The sequence below is a fragment of the Ostrea edulis genome, chromosome 7 (genome assembly GCF_947568905.1).
Source record: "Ostrea edulis chromosome 7, xbOstEdul1.1, whole genome shotgun sequence".
Taxonomy (NCBI): domain Eukaryota; kingdom Metazoa; phylum Mollusca; class Bivalvia; order Ostreida; family Ostreidae; genus Ostrea; species Ostrea edulis.
The window spans coordinates 37099644-37122940 of record NC_079170.1 but is presented as its reverse complement, the minus strand read 5'-3'; the positions used below and the strand labels follow the sequence as shown (position 1 = coordinate 37122940).

The 23297-nt window shown below is 34.7% G+C and overlaps 2 protein-coding genes across 2 annotated transcripts in view; one reads left to right on the top strand and one right to left on the bottom strand.

The window, feature by feature from the left end:
* Positions 1-692: 692 nt before the first annotated feature.
* LOC125654364 (mitochondrial inner membrane protease ATP23 homolog) lies at positions 693-7951 on the bottom strand. The gene is made up of 6 exons (XM_048884314.2): positions 7695-7951; positions 6418-6463; positions 5012-5093; positions 3920-4051; positions 3130-3213; positions 693-923 (listed from the first exon to the last, which is right to left on the bottom strand). Exons 1-6 carry the CDS (start codon positions 7882-7884, stop codon positions 708-710), a joined length of 750 nt encoding a protein of 249 aa, XP_048740271.1. The 5' UTR covers positions 7885-7951; the 3' UTR covers positions 693-707.
* A 2338-nt stretch (positions 7952-10289) lies between these two features.
* The window catches only part of LOC125655552 (uncharacterized), a 39500-nt gene continuing 26492 nt past the window's right edge, over positions 10290-23297 (top strand). The window contains exon 1 of the mRNA XM_056144221.1: positions 10290-10560. The gene's annotated coding sequence lies outside the window, so the exon portion shown is untranslated. The remainder of the gene's footprint in view (positions 10561-23297) is intronic.

Here is a 23297-nt window from a genome sequence, read left to right as displayed (position 1 = left end):
GTGTCCTGTTAAATTACGATGAGAAAAAGGAAATCATTACGTACCAAGGACATCATCAAAAATGTACCCATCAGGATATTGCAAATCATTTTCATGTTTTATGGGAAAAGTCTATATAAAAAGAAGGACAGTGGGCAACATCTTAGCAGCAAAGGATCGCTCACTTACATAAGTATTGTAAATAGAGGAAAGATAACTTACATATTAAAGAACAGTAACTCTATTTCTTCAAGATGGCAGCGATTCAATTCATCGCCAAATTCGTTATGCCATAATTTCATAAGAACAAAAGGCGGCGGTTTATCGAGAGTTGACCGTACATGTAGACAGGCATGACAACCCTCATTGTTTTAAGCTTGAGCACTAAACATAGAGGTCTAAATTTGTGGTACTTCACCTACAGCTGGTGACATCTTCATATGAGTGAACACTTCTTGAGGAGACATCACACAAACATCATATGAAAGATGACCTTAAAAACGAAGGTCACAGCAGACGTGGTCATGTGAAAGAACCCTCACTGCTATGACCGTAAGCGCTAAGCATAGATCTAAATATGTGGTACCTACTTGCACAGGTACATAATGTAAAAATGGTAACGTCTGAATATGAGTGAACAATTCCCAAAGGAATGTAAAACAATGAAATAAAATACAAATGTTCTATATTCAACAGCAACAAAAATACCCATCAATTTAAATAATTTATTATAGAAATCTAAATTTAGGAAGTTTGGTTTCATCTTTCTTTTTCATTTTCATATATTTGTCATAGTAATCTCCTTCTGAGAGTTTATGAGAATCAAATGGTGCCACATCGTTATAACACTTGTCGAATACACTGTCTATCACTTGTTTTCCTCTTTCTTCTGTGATGTTGCGAGTTGTCAGAATCGATCGTAAAGCATGCTTCTTTACACATTCCTGAAAATGTACCAAAAAATCTTGATTACTATGTTCTTTACTCTGTGTCAATGCTTGTCTTGAGCTTAAAATGGCATCTTCTGAGAAACGGGCATCAACAGAATACAGTTAACATAATGTTAATAGAACTGTCACGATGTGTTCAGTTAACATAATGTTAATAGAACTGTCACAATGTGTTCAGTTAATACAATTTGAATAAAACTGTCACGATATGTTCAGTGAAAATTAAGTTTAATAGAACTGTCACGATGTTTTCAGTTAACATATTGCTAATAGAACTGTCACGATATGTTCAGTTAAAATTAAGTTTAATAGAACTGTCAAGATGTTTTCAGTTAACATATTGTTAATAGAACTGTCACGATATGTTCAGTTAAAATTAAGTTTAATAGAACTGTCACGATGTTTTCAGTTAACATATTGTTAACAGAACTGTCACGATATGTTCAGTTAAAATTAAGTTTAATAGAACTGTCACGATGTTTTCAGTTAACATATTGTTTATAGAACTGTCACGATGTGCTCAGTTAACACAATGTCAATGTTTATACAGAAAAAAAACATACACTTTATTTAAAAGTTCAACATTGAGTGATTTAAGCATATTGAAAACACATGAGGGCATGAACTACAATCTTCACACCAGCATAATTCATGAAGTGTGTCAGTTCTTCCAAGAACATGAAAAGTATATGCTGGCATGAGGCGCTGCAGTTTGAAATTTATCTTTTCATATTTGCTTTCAACTTTCATTTTTCTGTCAGAATTTCCAGCCATTAACAAATATGTACTATAATATTTATCAAGATCCATGTCCACATTATTTACATCTGCATCAAATGCAAAAAACCCATAAAGAATACAAAATGAAGAGTTGGGAAAACACAGACTCCTGGACACACCAGAGGTGGGATCAGGTGCTTAGGAGGAGTAAGCATCCCCTGTTGACTAGTCACACCTGACATAAACTCTTTATCTTGATCAAGTAAACTGAGTAATAACGGGGTTTAAATTTCCCCTAAACATTCACTGGTCCAATTCGGAAGTAAGTTTTTGAAATTCACTACTCCATAATATCAAATCAAAATCACAAGTCCATTGGCAAAGAAAAACAAAACTGAATCAATGTTGAACCTGATTATTCATCATCTCAAGGGTACTTTTGTGCCATACTGTCAAATTGATGCTATATAAAACTAAAATGCTATGGTGAAGTGACTTGTACTCTACAGAAAACTAGCGACCAAACTGAGCTTTGTAATCAAGCTAAGGCCATCATTAAAAATATTTTTGTTTGATGTACTCCAACCCACATTTTTTAAGGTGGGTAGGTAGGTAGGTTGTTGGGTTTTTTTGGAATGTCATGAATTTTTTTTTTATTTTCTTTTAAAATAAGGAGAATTTTTATTTTTCAAGGGAACCAAAAAAATTTTTAAAAATGAAATTTTAAATTCCTGAAAAAAATTATCGGGTAGGAGCAAATTTGACGGGTCGGTCGGAGTACATCAAACAAATCCATTTTTATTTTTGGCCTAAGCAAAAACAAAAAGTACATGCTTCCGAAATGTTTTTTTTCCATACTTTTCAAATATGTTTTTCTGCTTGATACTACTGGTCCGATGGATTATTGGTAGGTGATAATTAGCTAGTCCATCCCATAAACTTTAGGTCCCGGTCCTCGGAACATCGTAATTCTAAACCCCTGTATCCATAGTAAAATTCAATATGGACAGAACGGCCTAACAATTGGTATGAAACATGCAAGATAGCACTCGATGTAACGACAGGTTGTATTTGCAAATTAGATCATTATTATGACCACATAATTTGCAAAATGTTGACTTCAAAGGAGATAGTTGAAATTCCTGTAACATCAACTTATTTGTCACTAGCTTGTCTTGATTTCAAAATTAATCATATGCAGAACATGCTTTTGCATAGTGCCTAACCCTGTCCTACATGTACATGTATATAGATCTTGATCTATAGTATAACACTGGGAATGGCACTGTTATAAATAGATCTTGATATATGATATGGGGGGCTGACACTGTTAGATATAGATCATAGTATATAACACAGTGGCTGACAGCATTATATAGAACTTGTTATATTACTGACCTTGTGCTTATTTATATATATATATCTTGTTATATCACTAACCTTGTGCTTGTTTATATATAGATCTTGTTATATCACTAACCTTGTGCTTGTTTCTGATTTGAAATCCAGTAGTATTCAGTAGACTGCTGATGATTCCACAATCAGCAAAGGCTGCTGCACGGATCTGTTCAACAAATAATGATAATAAAAAAAACAGCATATTTATATCCTGTACTCAGCAATAGATGTGGTGTTTTATGTCCCTTGCATTTGTATCAGGATGGGAGAAAATGTAAACAGACAGATCTGGGGTTTGAACCTAGGCCCCCTGAATCTCTAGTCAGGTGCTCTACCAATGAGGCTGTCTAACACTGTCACTGACCATCACATTTCTTTCTCATTAGAACTCACTCTTAAATATCCTCAACCTAGGATAAAGAAGACCACCAACCTGGGATAAAACCCACAACCTACATATTGTAGGATAAAAGCCACAACCTAGGAAAAAAGCCACAAACTAGGATCTTAATTATTCCATTACAGGCCTCTTGTCTATCAGTTCAAGTTGCTGTTTCAAAATCAAAGGAGCTGTATGTCCATCAGCCATTAAACCCTGACTGACTGTCACACATTTGCTAAATCATGCTACGACAACAGTCAATCAAAATGAATATTACATGATGTAATTCACACAACAGCCAATCAAAAACAGTATTACATGGTGTGATCCATATACTTACAAATATAACTTGCATACTTTACAGTTTGAAGATTGTGCAGACCAGGTTAGGTGAGGCCCAGAGCTTAGATGATAGAAATTTCTATGTACAGACCACAGTCCCAATTTCAGAACAGATTTTCTGTGATAAATTACTAAAAGTGTAACTTACCTCAGTACATGCTAGGTGCTCAATGTTAGTGAAATCCACTTTAGCTCGGCAATCATCAAACATGTGCGTCATCTCATGGAACAAGAGTTTACATGTGACAGAGGGGGAGATCCCACTGTGACATAACACAATCTACAAAATATACAACAGCGTGTTAAAGTTAACAAACTGTCAACATTATCTACAAAATATACAACAGTTTGTTATAGTTAACAAACTGACAACAATATCTACAAAATATACAACAGTGTGTTATAGTTAACAAACTGACAACATTACATGTATCTACAAAATATACAACAGTGTGTTATAGTTAACAAACTGACAACACTATCTACAAAATATGCAACGTGTTATAGTTAACAAACTGACAACATTATCTACAAAATATACAACAAGTCAATGTGTATAGTTAACAAACTGACAAAGCACTGTCTACAAAATATACAATAGTGTGTTATAGTTAACAAACTGACAACACTATCTACAAAATATACAACAGTGTGTTATAGTTAACAAACTGACAACAATATCTACAAAATATACAACAATGTGTTATAGTTAACAATGGATTATCACAGATTTCTACTGCATATATATATAACAGGTAATTGTTAAAAATTAAATTTTGCGCTTTCATGGAATATCCTTGGTATGTACAGATGTACCTATATTTATGTATGTTTTTATACCGAATAAACATTTTTAAATACATATTTTAACAGGATGCAATATTGAGGGTTATGTGTATAAGAACAGGTTAATGAGCAGGACCAGTACTATCCCTGTGTTTGTTTCTGTTTTTCAGTTGAGTGACTAAAACATTTCAAATCTTGATATGGGATGAAAAACACATAAAATAGGTCCTATACCCCCTCCTCCTATACATATATTGTACAATGTTGAGACACATTTGACATTCCTAGCTTCAGCTGGAGTTACATCAACAAAGCACTGCAGATTCCTTATTTTATACCAGGTTTGTTTGTATTGGGGTCGTATCCACCACTAATTATATCAACATTTCGTTAATTACCTGGTTTGTATTGAGGTTGTATCCATCACTAATTATATCAACATTCCTTTAATTACCTGGTTTGTATTGGGGTCATATCCACCACTGACTTTTTTATCACATTTTTCCACAGATATGTTTCTCCTGAGGTTAAATTCACTACAAGATATAAAATCCAAGTTTTCAATAACTGACATGAACTTTTGTATTTCATACATATTTAATTGATAGATTGTGTTATCAACACATTGTCATGATGACTGACTTCTTTTACAAACATGAATGAAAATCCAGCAGGGGTTTCATTTTTCTTCAGATTACTTTTTACTACAAATGCATTTTCTAACTAAATATAAGGTAAATTTTAAAGTGTTCAATTTCACAATATTGTTGTACATATTTTCATCCACTTCCCATCCTTAAAGATTTCTGTGGGTTGTTATTCCTCCTTAATGCTGATTATCATAGCATTCCATTTCCTCAAAATCTGCATTACTGAACTTCAAACAGAACTGATTGATTAAAAGTGTGCTACATGTACATGCACCTGTAACTGACTGTTCACTCCATGTTGAGATTACTGGAGGTCAGAGAGGGAAAAATTGGGGAAAATAACATGACTAGTTATCCATTTTGTCATCGCTTTGTCTGTTTAAGTTTGACATCAGCGACTAGACTACATCTGAAATGTTTTCTACAAAACACAGGTACAAATGACGTACATGTACTTTAGCAGTAGTACATGTATACAAATATATTTTTTTAAAATATTGTGTAGTTTTCAACTACATACATGTATATGTGTAAAGACTTATGGTACAGATGATTTAATTCTCCATGTGTATACGAAATTCAAATTTAAGGAATAAAAAGAACCATACACAGTGAGGTCTACATATTGCATACATGTACATGTATCAGTGAGAAATCTTCACGATGTCCATCTCTCCGATATTGATATTTATCATATACCAATTAATCTTTTGGTTTATGATTTCACAGTGTGATCCGATTTTCCAGAACACCATACTGTGGTTTTCTGATTCCTATCAGTATCCTCTGAAACTGATGATGTCACAATGCATCAACGCATGCAACGTTTTTTTTGTGGAAAATATCGACCGTGTCACAAACAATATTGCGTACAAAAAATATAATTTCACTGAATCTCTGTGTTTTGATAATTTTGATCACATTTATTATCTGATAAATGTGGATTTAAAAATACATACAAGGTATATATATAATGAATTTATCAATACTACAGAAACTTGATCTAAAGAGTTGGATCATGTCTCGTTGACAGGCGCGGATCATCAGATCAAACTCAATGCTTTGGGCTTCGTGTGATCTGATGATCCGTGCCTGTCAACTCGATGTGATCTGACTCTTCGGATCAAGTTTACTGTTACTGTAGACTGTAGTAATAATATATATGTATGTATACATGGTATATGGATATTAATCTGAAAGCTTTACTTACCAACCATGTTCTCGTAATGCTTCTCGTAATATCCTCAACTCAGGACCTACAGTGACAAACAGGAGTAATTTTGTCTATCAAAAAGGATTTCAATTAGGTAATGCCACAACAATATTGACCTACATTAACTAAATACGATTCCCTTTTCACTGTGATTTTTACACGCTTTAAAACAAGTCACAGGAGCCCATTGGTTAGGGTGGCACTTCACCTAAAGCTGATGATGTCTCGAAATGAATAAGAAATTTTCAGATGAGACGTAAAGTAATATACAAACATGTTTTAACGGTAAACCTCAGAAATGATGACTTATTCAGACATGCGAATTTCGCCATCTACGTATAATTTAATGATATCATAATGCAGATCTGTTTTGAATGAAACCATTTCTGCTAGTTAGCACTTTTACCCAATCTATTTAAACCTAATACGATGTGGATGAGTGATGCAGCAGCTTATCCCCATTTCAGTTATATGTATATACCATAATATCTAGTCTTGTTAGGGGGCTCATTACATTACAATTTTATCAAATGGTTCATTTAAGCACCATGTATATAACGTATAATTTCATTGTCAAAAGAGTGTACTGCGATACAAGCTCTTAATCATTTTAAAACCTCTTGCAAACAAAATACCATTTTGATAATTCCAAAAAAAATAAAAATATAACAAATTCCATAAAATGATTGAGAGCTTGTACATATCACTCTTTCAATGATGAAATCGTGCTTCATGAGGTGCTCGGGGAAAAATATCTTAAAGTATAGTCTAATTTTCATTACCAGCCAAATAACAATTTCATCATATTTCATAGCAGAGGGTGAAAGACAGTGTTTAGGGGGTCGAGTTAGAGGAGAAGTAAAAGGAAAGATGTGGGGGGAATGGACCACTATAACCGCTCCCCAACTTTCTATGAATCAGACATAATTTACACTTTTTAACGATGGAAAGACTGTGATATTCTTAATGTCAAATCACAACGATATTGCAATAATTATATCGACGTTCTTTGATTGTATGTCGAACAAATTATTGCATAATGTCCTTGACAAGCTAAACATTTGCAAATTTCAGTTCGAATTTACTTAATTACTTAAATTAGGACATCGGCAACCGTGCATCATAGAGGTGGTAAAGGTGGAGTACACACTGACAGCACGTTTCATCTCATATCAAATCATCTTACAACACAAAGTCAATACATCTACATTTTTCAAATGATGAATATATATGCTCAATAAAAAAAATCCTTCCGAGGAAATTCGAGAACTTACAATGAGTAAAACATTTAACAGTCTTTTTCTCTACTACAGATGCTGATCTTCTGTTTAGCGCGGAATACTCTTTGAAAAGTTCGGGATTTTTTCGTTCAGGATACAGCGGATATCCATAGTCTTCTTCAAAAGTCTCCCGAAGTCGTTGACTTTTGTCTGTTGTCGATTTTTCCTCGGACTCGTCCTTCATTGTTTTCGTACTTCAGTGTGGTTTTGTCAAGGCGTTCTTTGAAGAAGTCGGTCTTCTGAGTAAATTTTCTTTCTTTCAGAAAAAATAAATTATAAATGTAACATTATTTTATATCCATGACTTTATAATGGAACTAACGTGTTAAAAGGGGGTATAATCTATAGACATAAATAAGTGATTAAAGTGGCATAATTAAAACTATGAATTAGTGATTAAAGTGGCGTGATTGAAACTACAAATAAGTAATTATTTAAAGTGGCATGATTTTAACTATAGACGGAAATATGTGATTATGACAGTAACATGATTTAAACTAGCCTATCCAGACGTAAATCAGTTATTATCAAGAGCAATCTGAATGAAATCGTATCCTCATATCCAGAGGCTCTTCTTTTTTTTTTTTTTTTTAAAGTGATAACTATGCATCAAAGCAAGAAGGAACCAGGATTTCAATCTGAACTGCATTAAATTTAATTATATTGAATCAATAAGTCAAGTTTATTCTTTTTGTTTAAATTTTATAAATGAAAGGAAGAAGGGACAAGAATTTCAGTCGAAAATACATTAATGAAAATGCACTATTTTAAATCAATCTTTTAAAAAAAAAAATTCTAGACCCCTCCCCCCATGGGACAGGTTAACCCCCTTCCATGCACCCCCTCCCCCTTTCGGGCCTCAACCCCCATGTCTAAATCCGCTGCTGCGATCCGCTTACGTAGATCGCTTGTTTTGCGGTGTACGTAAGCGGATCAAAGGATCTTATTATAATCAGATTTTGATAAAAATGGTTTGATACAAATAAACAATAGAGGGTTGTGGTATGATTTAAGTCAATATCTTTTTTTTTAGTGGTATGATTTTAACTCTAAACTAAAGTGATGTATGACAATTTAGGAAATGTATCATGCGTACCAGGGGCGGATCCAGGAATTGCGGTTACGGGGGGCGCCACTGTATGAGGCAGGGGGTCTGGGGGCCCCCAGTGGGTCCAGTTCCTGGAATTTACAGATTTTATAGGGCCTGAAACATGTCTCCTATTTAGTCATTTGTACTATATTTTATCACTATTAATAAGGTGAAATTATGACGCAAATTTTAAGGGTTTTGGGGGGGGGAAAATATTAAGTTCTCATAATCAAGTAATTCAAGAAATCAAAAGATTTTGTCATTTATTTCTCTGGGAGTGGAAGAAATTATTGCTTCTTCTATCGTTTAGGACATTTTTTCTAAAGAAGATACCCCGATTTACATAAAATTAAAAAAAATTAGGGGGGCGCGCGCCGGTTGCGCCCCCCCCCCCTTAAATCCACCACTGCGTACATTGTAAGTTGCATAGCTGAAAACTGCAATGCTGACTGTTGTACATGTATATGCCGAGACCGGACTGGTAACAAGGAGGAATAGACACGCGTAAAGGTAAGACCGGACCGGTAACTAGGAGGAACAAGGTAAAGGTAAGACCGGGCCGGTAACCAAAGAGGAATAGACACAGGTAAATGTAAGACTGGACCGGTAACAAGGAGGAATAGGAACGGGTAAAGGTAAGACCGGACCGGTGACAAGGAGGAATAGACACGGGTAAATTTCAGGGCCGTAACTGCCGATGAGGCAGACGAGGCAACTGCCTCGTCTGATTTTTTGGCAAAAAAGAAAATAAAATTATATAAATGTTATATTATAGGATATATGTTTAAAATGAAGACAAGCACCTTTGTCTTTGACACCATATTACGATTCTTTACATAGTACAAATGAAACACAAACATGATAAATTGGGATTTAAAAAGTGTCATTTTCAGTCGTAAAGTCAATCGGCGGCCCCCAATCCCCTGCCTCCCCTGATTTAGAACCCTACTTACGGCCCTGAATTTATGCAAATATATATACAGACCGGTAACAAGAACGATTAGATCGAGTGCATGAGAAATCGAATCGGAAACAAGATGGAACAGAAATGGGTGGTGTAAATTTTAAATCAAAATTATGGACCGCCAAATTAACAGAACACAGATAATTCAAGATATCTAATAATGATTGAATTTGTGTTGGCATCTATTCATTTGATGACAACAATATTTGATTTCATGCGCGCATTAAATCACGATACATATTGAATTCCCTTTAATTTGAGACTATAGTCCAGATGCTATTTCCTCATAGTCAATTTAAAGCTGAGCGAATCTAGTACCATAATAACTGTATTCACATAAACTGACGCCCAATAATTTATCACATGATCAATGGTGTTGCACATTTAACGATAGATTCCATAAAGGCTGATTGCAATGTTGTAAAGACAACAAGACAAGGCACAGAGAAAGGTAAAGCCATGGAGACCGTAAAACACAGGCACTGTTACTTGTCACAGAGTCATGCATCAAACTTGTCATTTCCTTGCCCCAGGCGTTTATGCGGTCCCATTATGCATAAGACATAAGTAAAAGGTATCACTGTTGTTTTTGTGTGTGCAAGACAGAAAGGCACTCAATGTGCGAATTTTATCTGGAAAGTATAAAGTATCTGTGAGTTTTCTAATTTCGATATTTCCTGGGATTTCTTAGTTTTTTAGTGAATATTACAGATTTCCGTGTGTGATTTTGTTTTCTGGCGTCTTTTTCTGTCAACTATCTGTACAGGACAAGCCGCGGTATAAAGAGACTATCGGATATACAGTGTGTAAGTATGCAGTGCAATTAATTTCTAAGGGTTTACATCTACAGTAATACCATTAATGTATAAAATCTGGTATGACGGAGTGACTTGATACGTCAATTCTTTTAAATAGTGTATGGTCTCTTGGATATAATTGTATATAATATATATCAAAGATTCGAACATGTCAGGTTATTTTGAATAATTTCGAATATAATCTGTGATTTACACTAGGCAGTTTACTTTTAGATAATATATAGAAGATCAATGTCTAGAAGGAATTCCTTGTCACATGCCAAATCATATTTTGAATATTTATTTAACGTTTGATAAATATATAAATAGTATATTATTTGTATATTACATTTATTTCTTAAGATAAGGGATTCAGTGTTATATCTATATCATACTGAAAATCCATGAATTTTACGCGAGTATGGTGTGCTAATTTCCCTGACATCCGATAATTAAGGTTTACTTGACTTCCTCCCTGTGACGTGACACGATAATGTAATCATTAGCTGTTCATAGACTGCCAGAGGTTATACCTACGGAATGCATTAAATACACAGATTTCGTATTTCAATATGTCAAAGTAGGCAGGTATAATTATCATAAGGCAATGATGTGATCGCCCAATATCAATGAAGACTCTTAAACCGCCTCGACAATATAATTTTCTCCGTACTTTGAAAATATTGAAAATATTTGTTTTAAAATAAAGAAAATAATATTAGTTTTATTAGTACCACGACGGGAGCCGTTTGTTTCAAACCCTTTAAGGTTTATTTAAAACGAAAACAAAATTTACATGATTAGAAATGAACATCAAAGAGAATGCAATATACTTGCTGTTTTATCAATATGGGTTGTTTTATCAAAATGGGTCCTCTCTCTCTCTCTCTCTCTCTCTCTCTCTCTCTCTCTCTCTCTCTCTCTCTCTCTCTGTCTACCCCCCCCTCTCTCTGTCTATCCCCCTCTCTCTCGATCTATTTTCTCTCGAGTGAAATTCCAAAGTTTCAAACCAAAACATATCTATCCTTTGATGTAGAATGTTTACTACAAAGCTAACGAAGAATTATTTGATATAAAATTATGAAAAGCATGTACCAATTAATTTTAACAAAGTTGTGGTTGTTTAAAATAAACAAGGAAGCAGGGAAAATTAATGGAATTGTACAACTCCAGGTGCAAAGTAATTCATCATTTGTATACAGCATAATTGACGATATCAATAAACGACCATTGTTTCTTGTTTCCAACGTTAAAAATCAGAATGGAAATTATTACATAATTGGCCAAGGCATACAACATGACATGTCAGTGACGCTATTTCCCTTTTATTTGATTTTAAATCGAATAGAATGTCAAAAAATAAAAAGGAATCTTCGAAATGGAATTATTCAACGACCGATTTAATGAAAATCACTATCATACAATGTATATGTACTGTAGTTTACTTTATGGAATTCATTAATATTATTAAAATTGACGTTGCGTGGTAAAATTAAGATTTTGTTCTCATTCTAATTCAAATATTAATTGGATTATTATGTAACAGTAACTCAGTTTAGAGACGATAAAAACTGCTCTTGGATGCATTCAGATGAACTACACTTAATGAGAGTTTCCTGAAACGTTGTCAAGATTGACAGGGATTCTTGAATTCACAACCATTTAAACCATTAACAGGGGGTTTTTTTTTCTGGTTTTTTTTTTTTTTTTTATGTTCACAAGAACAGTTTATGTTCTGAAAACTCACATGTCTATTAGAAATCTTAGAAAATTTTAGATATAAAACAGGCAGCATTACAAATAGATCGCGAAAACGGCCAATTTAAATGGAATTTCTCGTGCAAGCAGTTTTTGGACAGTAAATACCCCTTCATCCTCTGTCCGTCTGTCTAACGCTCGGTCACTATCAGATTCAGTATTGCTTCATTACCTTGGAAACCTGTAGAACGACCAAGGTTACATTTTATCACTGTTTCCCTGGCGATCAGCTGGTCATAAAGTGATAAACTGTAAACCAATAACTGGCGACGCTTGTCTTGACTGAATCCGCACGTTCACGATCAGACTGTAAACCTCTGCCCCCGGGGTCATGTCTGGACCCTCGCTGACAGCTGCCGGTCTCTCAGGAAAGAATACGTTAATCAAAATTAAGACTCTAGCTGAATTGTCCTTTTTGATTTTGTCAGTGCCCTTCAAAATAATGTCTTTTGATTTTTACTGAGTACACTTTTTATTTTAATTCCTGAGACTTATAAGTTAGTGCATTCTACTTTTGATTCTGTTGATGTACACACGTTAGTACATAGACACGGAACATCTTTTTTCTTGCGAAAAGGGAGAGGGCAACCGTAGAAAAAATTGATTTCATAGTTGTATGAAATTTATGATAATCAATGATAATAGTAAAATCGATTTTTAAAAAATCTTTTGACCGAAAAAAGGAGGAGGGGGTCATCCTTCCCTAAATGCGTTAGAATACATACATTCTTCACATTCAATTTTTATGTCAAAAAGTGGGGGGTGAGGGGATCAAACAACATATGCATCTTACTTTCATGTGAAAATGACGGAAAATGAACGTTGTCAAAAAGGGTGGGGTGGGGGGGGGGGGGTCTGGTGCTGACGAAGTGTATGGTGTTAAACTGTCACGATCTAAAATACGGTTGGACTATCATTTACGGATCTGAAATTCCTTGTCAAATTGCAAAATCACCTGCATGCCAGTAGCACGCATGCCAAGATACAAACCTAAAAATAATTTCTCACAGAAAATATATGTGTTTATATACATGTGCATATCTCTGACGTCACCATAAAACGCGGTAACAGAACAGGTTAAACTGACGACGTGTAAAACTGCTAAAATCTCCATCTACCCATAGAAAATACATGTACCACTGGTTCCAACAACCATAAGGAAAATATATCTTTTTATTCAAAGATGTCCGACCACCCTAATCACATGTTATGGAATATTTCAAATACAAAATCTTTTTTTTTTTTTCAAGCAGCCATGTATTTATTTTAAGAAATAAGTCTCAGTTTTAGAAATACATGATATATGAACTGCGATGCTTCATGCCGGTGAGCTGCCCTTGAGTGAATTAACAATGGGTACCTCCAATGAATTAATAATGTATATATCCAATGAATTAATAATGTCTATCTCCAATGAATTAATAATGTATATCTCCAATGAATTAATAATGTATATCTCCAATGAATTAATAATGTCTATCTCCAATGAATTAATAATGTATATATCCAATGAAATAACAATGGGTACCTCCAATGAATTAATGATGTATATATCCAATGAATTAATGATGTATATATCCAATGAATTAATAATGTATATATCCAATGAATTAACAATAGGTACCTCCAATGAATTAATAACGTATATCCCCAATGAATAAACAGTGGGTACCCATAATGAATTAATGATGTATATATCCAATGAATTAATAATGTATATATCCAATGAATTAATAATGTATATATCCAATGAATTAATAACGTATATCTCCAATGAATTAATAATGTATATCTCCAATGAATTAATAATGTATATATCCAATGAATTAACAATAGGTACCTCCAATGAATTAACAATGTATATCTCCAATGAATTAATAATGTATATATCCAATGAATTAACAATAGGTACCTCCAATGAATTAACAATAGGTACCTCCAATGAATTAACAATGTATATCTCCAATGAATTAATAATGTATATATCCAATGAATTAACAATAGGTACCTCCAATGAATTAACAATGTATATCTCCAATGAATTAACAATGTATATATCCAATGAATTAACAATAGGTACCTCCAATGAATTAATAACGTATATCCCCAATGAATAAACAGTGGGTACCCATAATGAATTAATAATGTATATATCCAATGAATTAATAATGTATATATCCAATGAATTAATAATGTGTATCTCCAATGAATTAATAATGTATATCTCCAATGAATTAATAATGTATGTATCCAATGAATTAACAATAGGTACCTCCAATGAATTAATAACGTATATCCCCAATGAATAAACAGTGGGTACCCATAATGAATTAATGATGTATATATCCAATGAATTAATGATGTATATCTCCAATGAATTAATGATGTATATCCCCAATGAATAAACAGTGGGTACCCATAATGAATTAATAATGTATATATCCAATGAATTAACAATAGGTACCTCCAATGAATTAATAACGTATATCCCCAATGAATAAACAGTGGGTACCCATAATGAATTAATAATGTATATATCCAATGAATTAATAATGTATATCTCCAATGAATTAATAACGTATATCTCCAATGAATTAATAATGTATATATCCAATGAATTAACAATAGGTACCTCCAATGAATTAATAATGTATATATCCAATGAATTAACAATGTATATATCCAATGAATTAACAATGGATACCCCTAATGAATTAACAATGGGTACCTCTGATGAATTTATAAAGTATATCCCCAATGAATTAACAATGGGTACCTCCAATGAATTAATGATGTATATATCCAATGAATTAATAACGTATATCCCCAATGAATAAACAGTGGGTACCTCTAATGAATTAATAATGTATATCTCCAATGAATTAACAAAGGGTATCCCCAATGATTTAACAATGTGTATTCCCCAGTGAATTAACAGTGGGTATCACCGATAAATTAACAGTGGTTATCCCCATTGAATTGACAATGGATACCTCCAATGAATTAATAAATGCATATCCCAATGAATTAACAGTGGGTATCCGCAATAGATTAACAATGGGTACCCCCAATGAATTAAGAGTTATTAACCCCCAGTGAATTAACAGTGGGTATCCCCTGATGGATTAAAATTATAGCTGTCCCGGTGAATTAACAGTTGGTACTCCCAATGAATAAACAGAGGGTATTCCCCCAGTGAATTAACAGATGGTGTCCCCCATGGATTAATAGTGGGTATTCCCAATGAGTTAAGAATTGGTATCCCACGATTAATCAACAATTGCTATTCCGTTGTCCATCTTCTACTATGCATGTCTTTTAAATCCTGCAAATTATCCATTAAGAATACCATGAATGTTTCAAAAGATTGTTTTTAAAAGAGTAAAAATATATCTCAAAGTTGACAGAAAGAAAACAATTGTAGGGTTCATGTAATTGAATTATTATCTTTTTCGTGTTCACATTTGTATCATCACCATGTTAGAATCAGAAAATACCATCAAACACGTCACTGTTATCGTCCACCAATGACATGCAATAGTTTTCTGATGTACATCGAATTGATATAACTAGGGGCTTTATTTGATGTCGAAGAAGTTCGAATATTGAATATTGCTTCTACGACCATGATCACAGGATCATGTAATAGAAATGAAGTCAACTTTGTCCCCTATAGTATTTTCTTTTACATATTTGATATAACATTGGCTATGTTCATTGTAGCTGAAGGAGCCCAGTGCATATGCTTGTTACAAGCTTCCTGTGCTAAATATGTCTCGCATTATTTTGAGAGAGAAAAATTTCAATGACAGATATAGCTAAGTTTTACAAGTATACCATTTTCTATGGCGTTCTGTTTATGTGGTCATTTTCTGGGACTCTGTTTATGTTGACATACTACAGTACCGGAAGTGGCTATTGTCTATGACTGTATCACTGTTTATGTCGACATACCCCGATACCAAACGTGACAACTGTTTATGACTGTATCACTGTTTATGTTGACATACCCCAATACCAAACGTGACAACTGTTTATGACTGTATCACTGTTTATGTTGACATACCCCGATACCAAACGTGACAACTGTTTATGACTGTATCACTGTTTATGTCGACATACTACAGTACCGGAAGTGGCTACTGTCTATGACTGTATCACTAGCTGTTCATGTTGACAAAATCCAATACCGGAAGTAGCTACTTTGGGTTATGTCTAGGTGGGATCCTCGATCCTGTGCATTGCGTCGAAGGGGCGAATCAAGAGCGTACACGTTGGTACCCGAAAGATGGTGAACCAAATGTATGACTATATCATTGTTCATGTTGACCCTGTCTCCATTGCATTTGATACTGAATGTGGCTATACCACTGATACTAATTAACTGTATGGTTGGGGTCATGCTGTGGCTGCCTGAATGCTCTACATCCACTTCTAAGTAGGGAAAGAAACGCCCTTTTTATGTCATCTTTTTTAACCTTGCAAACCATCCCTTCAGTGGCACACAACAATGCGTATGTTGTTGAAGACTAAATTTATATGTATATTGAAAAAGAACATTGTGATGACAACATCTAAGTAGAGACAATAAAAGGATTTCTTGATAAAATATCCCCGTTTTCCGAGTTATGCAGAACGCATTGCCACGCCACTCCACTCCATGTGGATTTTCTTTTGATCAGTGGATGTGTAGATATGCTGTCACTTTATGATTAATTGTATTAGAATGCAGCTGTCTACCTACGTTAACAAGACTTCGGTTATCTGAAAATTTATAATTATAAAGTACAGTACTTCATAAAAATATATAATCAGAGGATTTTATAATACGGTGACTCGTCTATTAATGTTAAATGACTTTTGCCTACATTGTCTTGTAAAATGTAAAATAGTGCACCAAAGGTGTTCTTTGGAAACACTTAACGAACTCTTGTTTTTCTACTGTGACGGAAATGTCCCTATGTATATAGGTGCTTAATGTTTGTAACACTGTAACCATCATTACCAAAGGAGTGTATTTCTGCTTCATGTAATTTCATAACTTTTGTAGCAACTGACGCAGAAGCGGATGTACGTAGCTGATACTAAAATTAATCCACTTATTGATGTACAAATTAGAACATTCCGAATAAAAATAAATGGTCATTATAATGACTTAGTTTGCCAATACAACCTATCATTGGGTCAAATTCTATCTGACGTGTTTCGTACCGAATTTTAGGCCGTTCTTGGCACACTGATTGTGATTACGGATTACTCCCTTTACCTGATCAAGATATAGGGAGTCTCATGGGGATCCGGTTTAGAATAGGTCCTCAGTACCCCTTGCTTGTCGTAAGAGGCGACCAAATGGGGATGAGACCACAAAGAAACCGAGGTCCCGTGTCACAGCAGGTGTGGCTCGATATTTTTAAGATCCCTTCCTGCTCAAAGGCCGTAAGCGCCGAGCATAGTCCTAAATTTTGCAGCCCTTCACCGACAGTGGTGACATCTCAATTCGAATGAAAGGTTCTCGAAAGTATATAAAATTTAATATGATGATAATATTATATTCTCCATTCATATATACTTCAATGTAGAATATACTATTGTCATTATTATTAAGATTTTCGAGAGCGACGTTAAACTACCAAGGTATAGGGCTCACTGTGAGTGTGACCGGTCGAGATTGGATGCTTACTCCTCCTAGGGACCTAATCTTACCCCTGGTATATCCAAGGGTCTGTGTTTGCTCAACTATCTATTTTGTATACCTTATAGGAGTTGTGATGAGATTGATCACTGTTCGTTATCTTCACTTTTCGTGGTACGTACCATAGATTTGATTTCAACTTTGCTTCATCATACTACCAATAAGTGCTAAATTAGATATTGTTTCCTGTTTGATTCAATCTGGAAATGAACTGAACGAATTTCCAATCCCACTATTGAATGACTAGGCTTATCAGCTGAGGAAGGTAACCACTCGGATCATGAGCATGAACAACCGTGCAAGATGATAATATTGTGTAGATGTGGATGTCGTTAAAATAGTTTTTTGTTGGCATAAATATATTATACAATTTTACTTAACCCTGTCCAGTTGATTTTTAAAAATGTCTATTCATGAGATAGGGATCAAGCGTTTGGAAAGGACTGTATTTTGTCTTGGACGGATTTTTCAATCTAATAGCTATAATTTTCATGTACAACCCACCTTTGAATATTGAAACAAGACATTGGAATTCATTTGCAATCTTTAAAGCTTAGAGTGTCTTTTTAAATATGAGATCGAATAGTGTTGCTTGTATTGTGTTAACACTGATAGGCAAAACCTGCTAGATAAGATAAATCAAAAGTATACGTTGGTTTTAGGTAGAGAATGATCTGCTGTATATGTAAAGAAAAAGGTGTTAATCTGATTTTATCATTCCAACCTCAGTGTCCAAATTGAAAATATATTTCCAACGTAAATGACACTTACAGAACTCGGGTTCGATTCTCTGTAGAAGTAGACAATGATGGGCCAGTGACTACTAAAGCCCAGGAAGGACCATGCGAGATGATTATTACATGATCAAGATACAGGGCTCACGGCGGACGTGACCGGACATCAGGGGATGCTTACTCCTCCTAGGCACTTGACTCCACCTCTGCCGTTTCTCGTTATCTGTGTTTTTCCTACTCTACATTGTGTATTCCGTATAGGGGTTACGTGATCGATCACTATTCGTCATCTCTACCTTTTTCATGACATAAGAATTTGCTACGACACAAGTAAGGCATTATATCTAGGGCATTTATTCACCTCAAATGAGAAGACAAAATCCGAGACATAAACCTGGAGTCCTTACACAGAATCCATTAATATGAGACTGGTATTTCATGGTATTATGAAATGGAGCGATAACCTACGTAAGACAGATAAATATAACTGCCAAATTGTCATTTTTATTTCACGTATTTATTTCTTCTGTCTGTCTGCATGAATGTACATAGGACCAGATTTTGCAGCCGAGCTTCTATAAATGGAGCTATCATTTAGCTATAAAATATTTCTTTATACCTTATTTACATACTATTTACCTATTGAAATGACTCAGTATATAAAGCGATCCTGGATCACTGTACACACTTGGTGATACACACATATGTCGTAGTTCTGTGTGTGTTGTGAAAATTTATGGATAATTTTATTTTGCCAGCAGGCATCAATCAAACCAACCAACATTAATTAGAATAATTGTAAACAGTAAGTGATTTGTACATGAATATTGAAATTTTATTAATTCATGATGGAATACATTTCCCCAACTCATTATGGAATTTGTTCCATCTGTTGTTAATGGAATACTTTGATGAAAAGCGAAGATAACGAACAGTGATCAATCTCATAAATGCCACAAAGAATACGAAACAAAGAGTTGGACAAACACGGACCACTGGACACACCAGAGGTAGAACCAGGTATATGGGAAGCAGTTCAGTGTTAATTCCTGAAAAGTAAAAAAATGTTAATCAACGAAAAATAATGAAAAAGGTTTTATCAAAAAGTGTAGCTTGATGATCTATCGTTTCTAAACAAAAATTCCGTTGTTTCAAACATATTGATACATAGTAGAATTTGATATTTAGAACAAGTGAAATCCAAAATAAACATAGTAGAGTGTTTACTTTTCTAATTTTGTGCTTTCAGTATTTGTACAAATTTCATGATAGCCATTTTCTTGTGAATGTGATGACGCAGTTGTGAACAATGCGCGTATGAATACAGAAAAATAGGAGGTAAAATTCGTGATCGCAAAACTTTTCCCAAATGAATAACATCAAAACCTATAACTTTTTCAACACTATACACGACCATTCCTCACGATAAATTAAAGACTAGACTTTTTGACATCATACACAGTTGCTTCTTCAACAAAAATGGACAAGGAAATATTCATATCTAGTGATCAGTCATTCAAAAACGTACACTGTTAAACACCACTCTGATTCCACGCACAAGTACTCTGAAGTTGAAATACAAAATATGCTAGAGTTCCTCATTGACAATAACTTCATGGTCTTTGGTGATCAGGTGATCAGGTCTTCCAACAGTCTGTTGGAATTCCCATGGGCACGAAATGTGCTTCTTTGTTAGCTGACCTGTTTCAATATCCATATGAAGCAGAATTTATTCAAAAACTTCTACGTGAGAAGAAAAAATGTCTTGCTGTGGCCTTCAATTCGACATTTAGATATATCGACGACGTTTTGTCTATTAGCAATAATAACTTTCATTCATATGTCGATTCGATATATCCCCGTGAGCTCGAAATCAAAGACTCCACTTCTGCTTCATACTTAGATATTTTATTGAAAGTAGACATTAACGGTAATCTGACAACTCAACTGAATAACAAACGGGATGATGTCAGCTTCTCCAACGTCAACTTCCCATATTTATGTAGCAATATTTCATTATCACCTGCATATGGTGTTTATATCTCTCAACTGATGCGATACGCAAGAACTTGTTCTGTGAATAGTAAGTTTTTAAATCGAGGCAAGCTACTGACAAACAAGTGATGGTACAGGGGTTTCAACAGTCTCGATTGAAGTCAGCCTTTCGCAATTTCTATGGCCGTTATAACGATCTAATTCGTCAATACAACCTATCATTGCGTCAACTGCTGTCTGACGTGATTCATGCCCATTGTTAGGCCGTTCTTGGCACACTGATTTTGACTACGGATAACTCCGTTTACCTGATTAGGATATAGGGCTCACAGCGGGTGTGACTGGTCAACAGGGGATGCTTACTCCTCCTAGGCACCTAATCCCACTTCTGGTGTGTCCAGGGGTCCGTGTTTGCCCAACTATCTATTTTGTATTGATTTTAGGAGTTATGAGATTGATCACTGTTCGTTATCTTCACCTTTCATGATAGCGTTTTACTAGATATATATGATGCATATGATGATATCAAAGACATGGTGATTTAATGTGTATTGTAGATATAAATGTTATAAAAATACATTATGATTAATGTATATACATGTGCACGGACCAGTCGAAGTGACTCAGTGTACGCTATCTGAGCGAGATATCACGTGTTCGAATCTCGCTTGCATCCTGAAATAGGTAGTGAATGTTCCTCCCCCAAACGAGTAAGAGTCCGCTGCATTGTCTTTCGATGAGACCACAGAAAACGAGATCCCGTGAAGCGGCAGACGTTTGCACACCTCTGCAGTTGATGTCTCTTTACTTAAACAGCCGGTGGCGTATCGAAAAGAGTGAACAATTCTGGAAGGGACGTAAAACAAAAAACAACAACAATCAAAAACTTATACGATGCTTGATTTTTATTTAATTGGTGCGATACTTTTCCTTATTTATGATAAACGATGAGATGCATTCTAAGTGAAATTCACAGACCTGAACAACAAAAACGACCAAACATCTGACATTTATGTTTAGAATGACATTTTACTATCTCGTGAAATTTGATATTTGTTCTACTTATTGAAAAGTAAATGGTTTCCTTCCAAAATACCACTGCTATTCTATTTAGAGAATGCCACTACTCAAGATAAATGACACGGATCTAAAACAATTACCTTAAAATATATTAAATTATCTATCGCAAACCACAACAGGATTGGACACAATTTCAGAAACTCGATGTAATTCCACACAAAACCGCTCGCGGTAACTCATGCAGTAATCGCATCTGAGAGGCTCCAGTTTCATTCTCGATCCCGACGTTTCAAACCTAATATGTTTTTAAAAGTAAGATAGTGGCTGTTCTTCCCCAAAATATCCGAGTTAGAAACGAAAATAACGCATATATATTTGGATACGACCTTAAAACCCAGGGGCCCTGCGCCAAGGCAGGAGTTAGCACGATAAAGAACCCTCACTGCCACGCCCCTGCACTCACTACCACGCCCCTGAGTGTCAGGTATAGGTCAACATTCGTGACAAGTATCTTAAAGCTGGAGATGTTACTACAGAAGTGAAAATATTTTAAGTGGGACGTTAAACAACATACAATCAAAGGAAACAGAATATATAAAACCACTCGTAATCTATCAGCAGTTAATATCAACATTCACTGAAGCTTTTCTCATATTTCGTTTGAAATTGACATTGCTTTCATCATACAATGGGCCCGTGAGGATCCGGGTCAAAATAGATGCTCAGTGCCTCTTTGTTATCGTAAGGGGTGAATAAATGGGGCGGTCCGAATGAGACCGCAAAAACCGAGGCCCCGTGTCACAGCAGGTTTGGCACGATAAAGATCCCTCCCTGTTTAATGAAAGTAAGCGCCGAACATATGCCTAATTTTTGTAGCCCTTCACCGGCAATGATGACGTTTCCATATGAGTTAAAAATTCTAGAGCGGGACGTTAACCAATATACAATCAATCAATCATTATATATTGGATACACATTTGTTGCAAACTAGTTTAATCAGGTTTTCTATCACCACCTGTCTGCATAATCATTACCAAATATGGAGCGTCATCAAAGTCAAATAGTGCATTGACCGTGCAGTTTAACGTAACAAATGGGCCAACCATGATATTTTAGAACTTAATTCTAGTTTATATCTAAAAACAAAATACATAACAATATAAATATGAACAATGAAATGTCTTTCTTTGTTGTTTCATCGGGTGATGAAGGTAGCTAACATTGCAGAAAAAATGCATAACCCGCGTAAACATTTTATTGTTTACATACACAAAAGAGTACCAATTGATACAAATATATGAACGCCTTTATTCCACAATATTCAATGTTGTGTTTGAAGCTAATTTCCTGGAATGACTGTTCATTGTGTGGTTTTAGTGGTTTTTTATTGTTTGTTTTGGACCACCTCACATTAACATGTCGACCTGTCGCGGCGTCCAAGGTATTATCTTGACATACGTATTCAATATACACCAGAGCTCAGAATGAATGCTAATTAGGTCTAACATTTCGTCATCTTTTTTATACGTCGTGGTACTTGAATTTCA

Bases quoted from the DNA above. Each gene is read 5' to 3' on its own strand.
- LOC125654364 (XM_048884314.2), bottom strand. From the start codon at position 7,884: ATGAAGGACGAGTCCGAGGAAAAATCGACAACAGACAAAAGTCAACGA. The intron at 6,464-7,694 runs GTAAGTTCTCGA...TTGTCACTGTAG, and splicing joins TGTTAAATGTTTTACTCATT to GTCCTGAGTTGAGGATATTA. The intron at 5,094-6,417 runs GTAAGTAAAGCT...TATATCTTGTAG, and splicing joins GCATTACGAGAACATGGTTG to TGAATTTAACCTCAGGAGAA.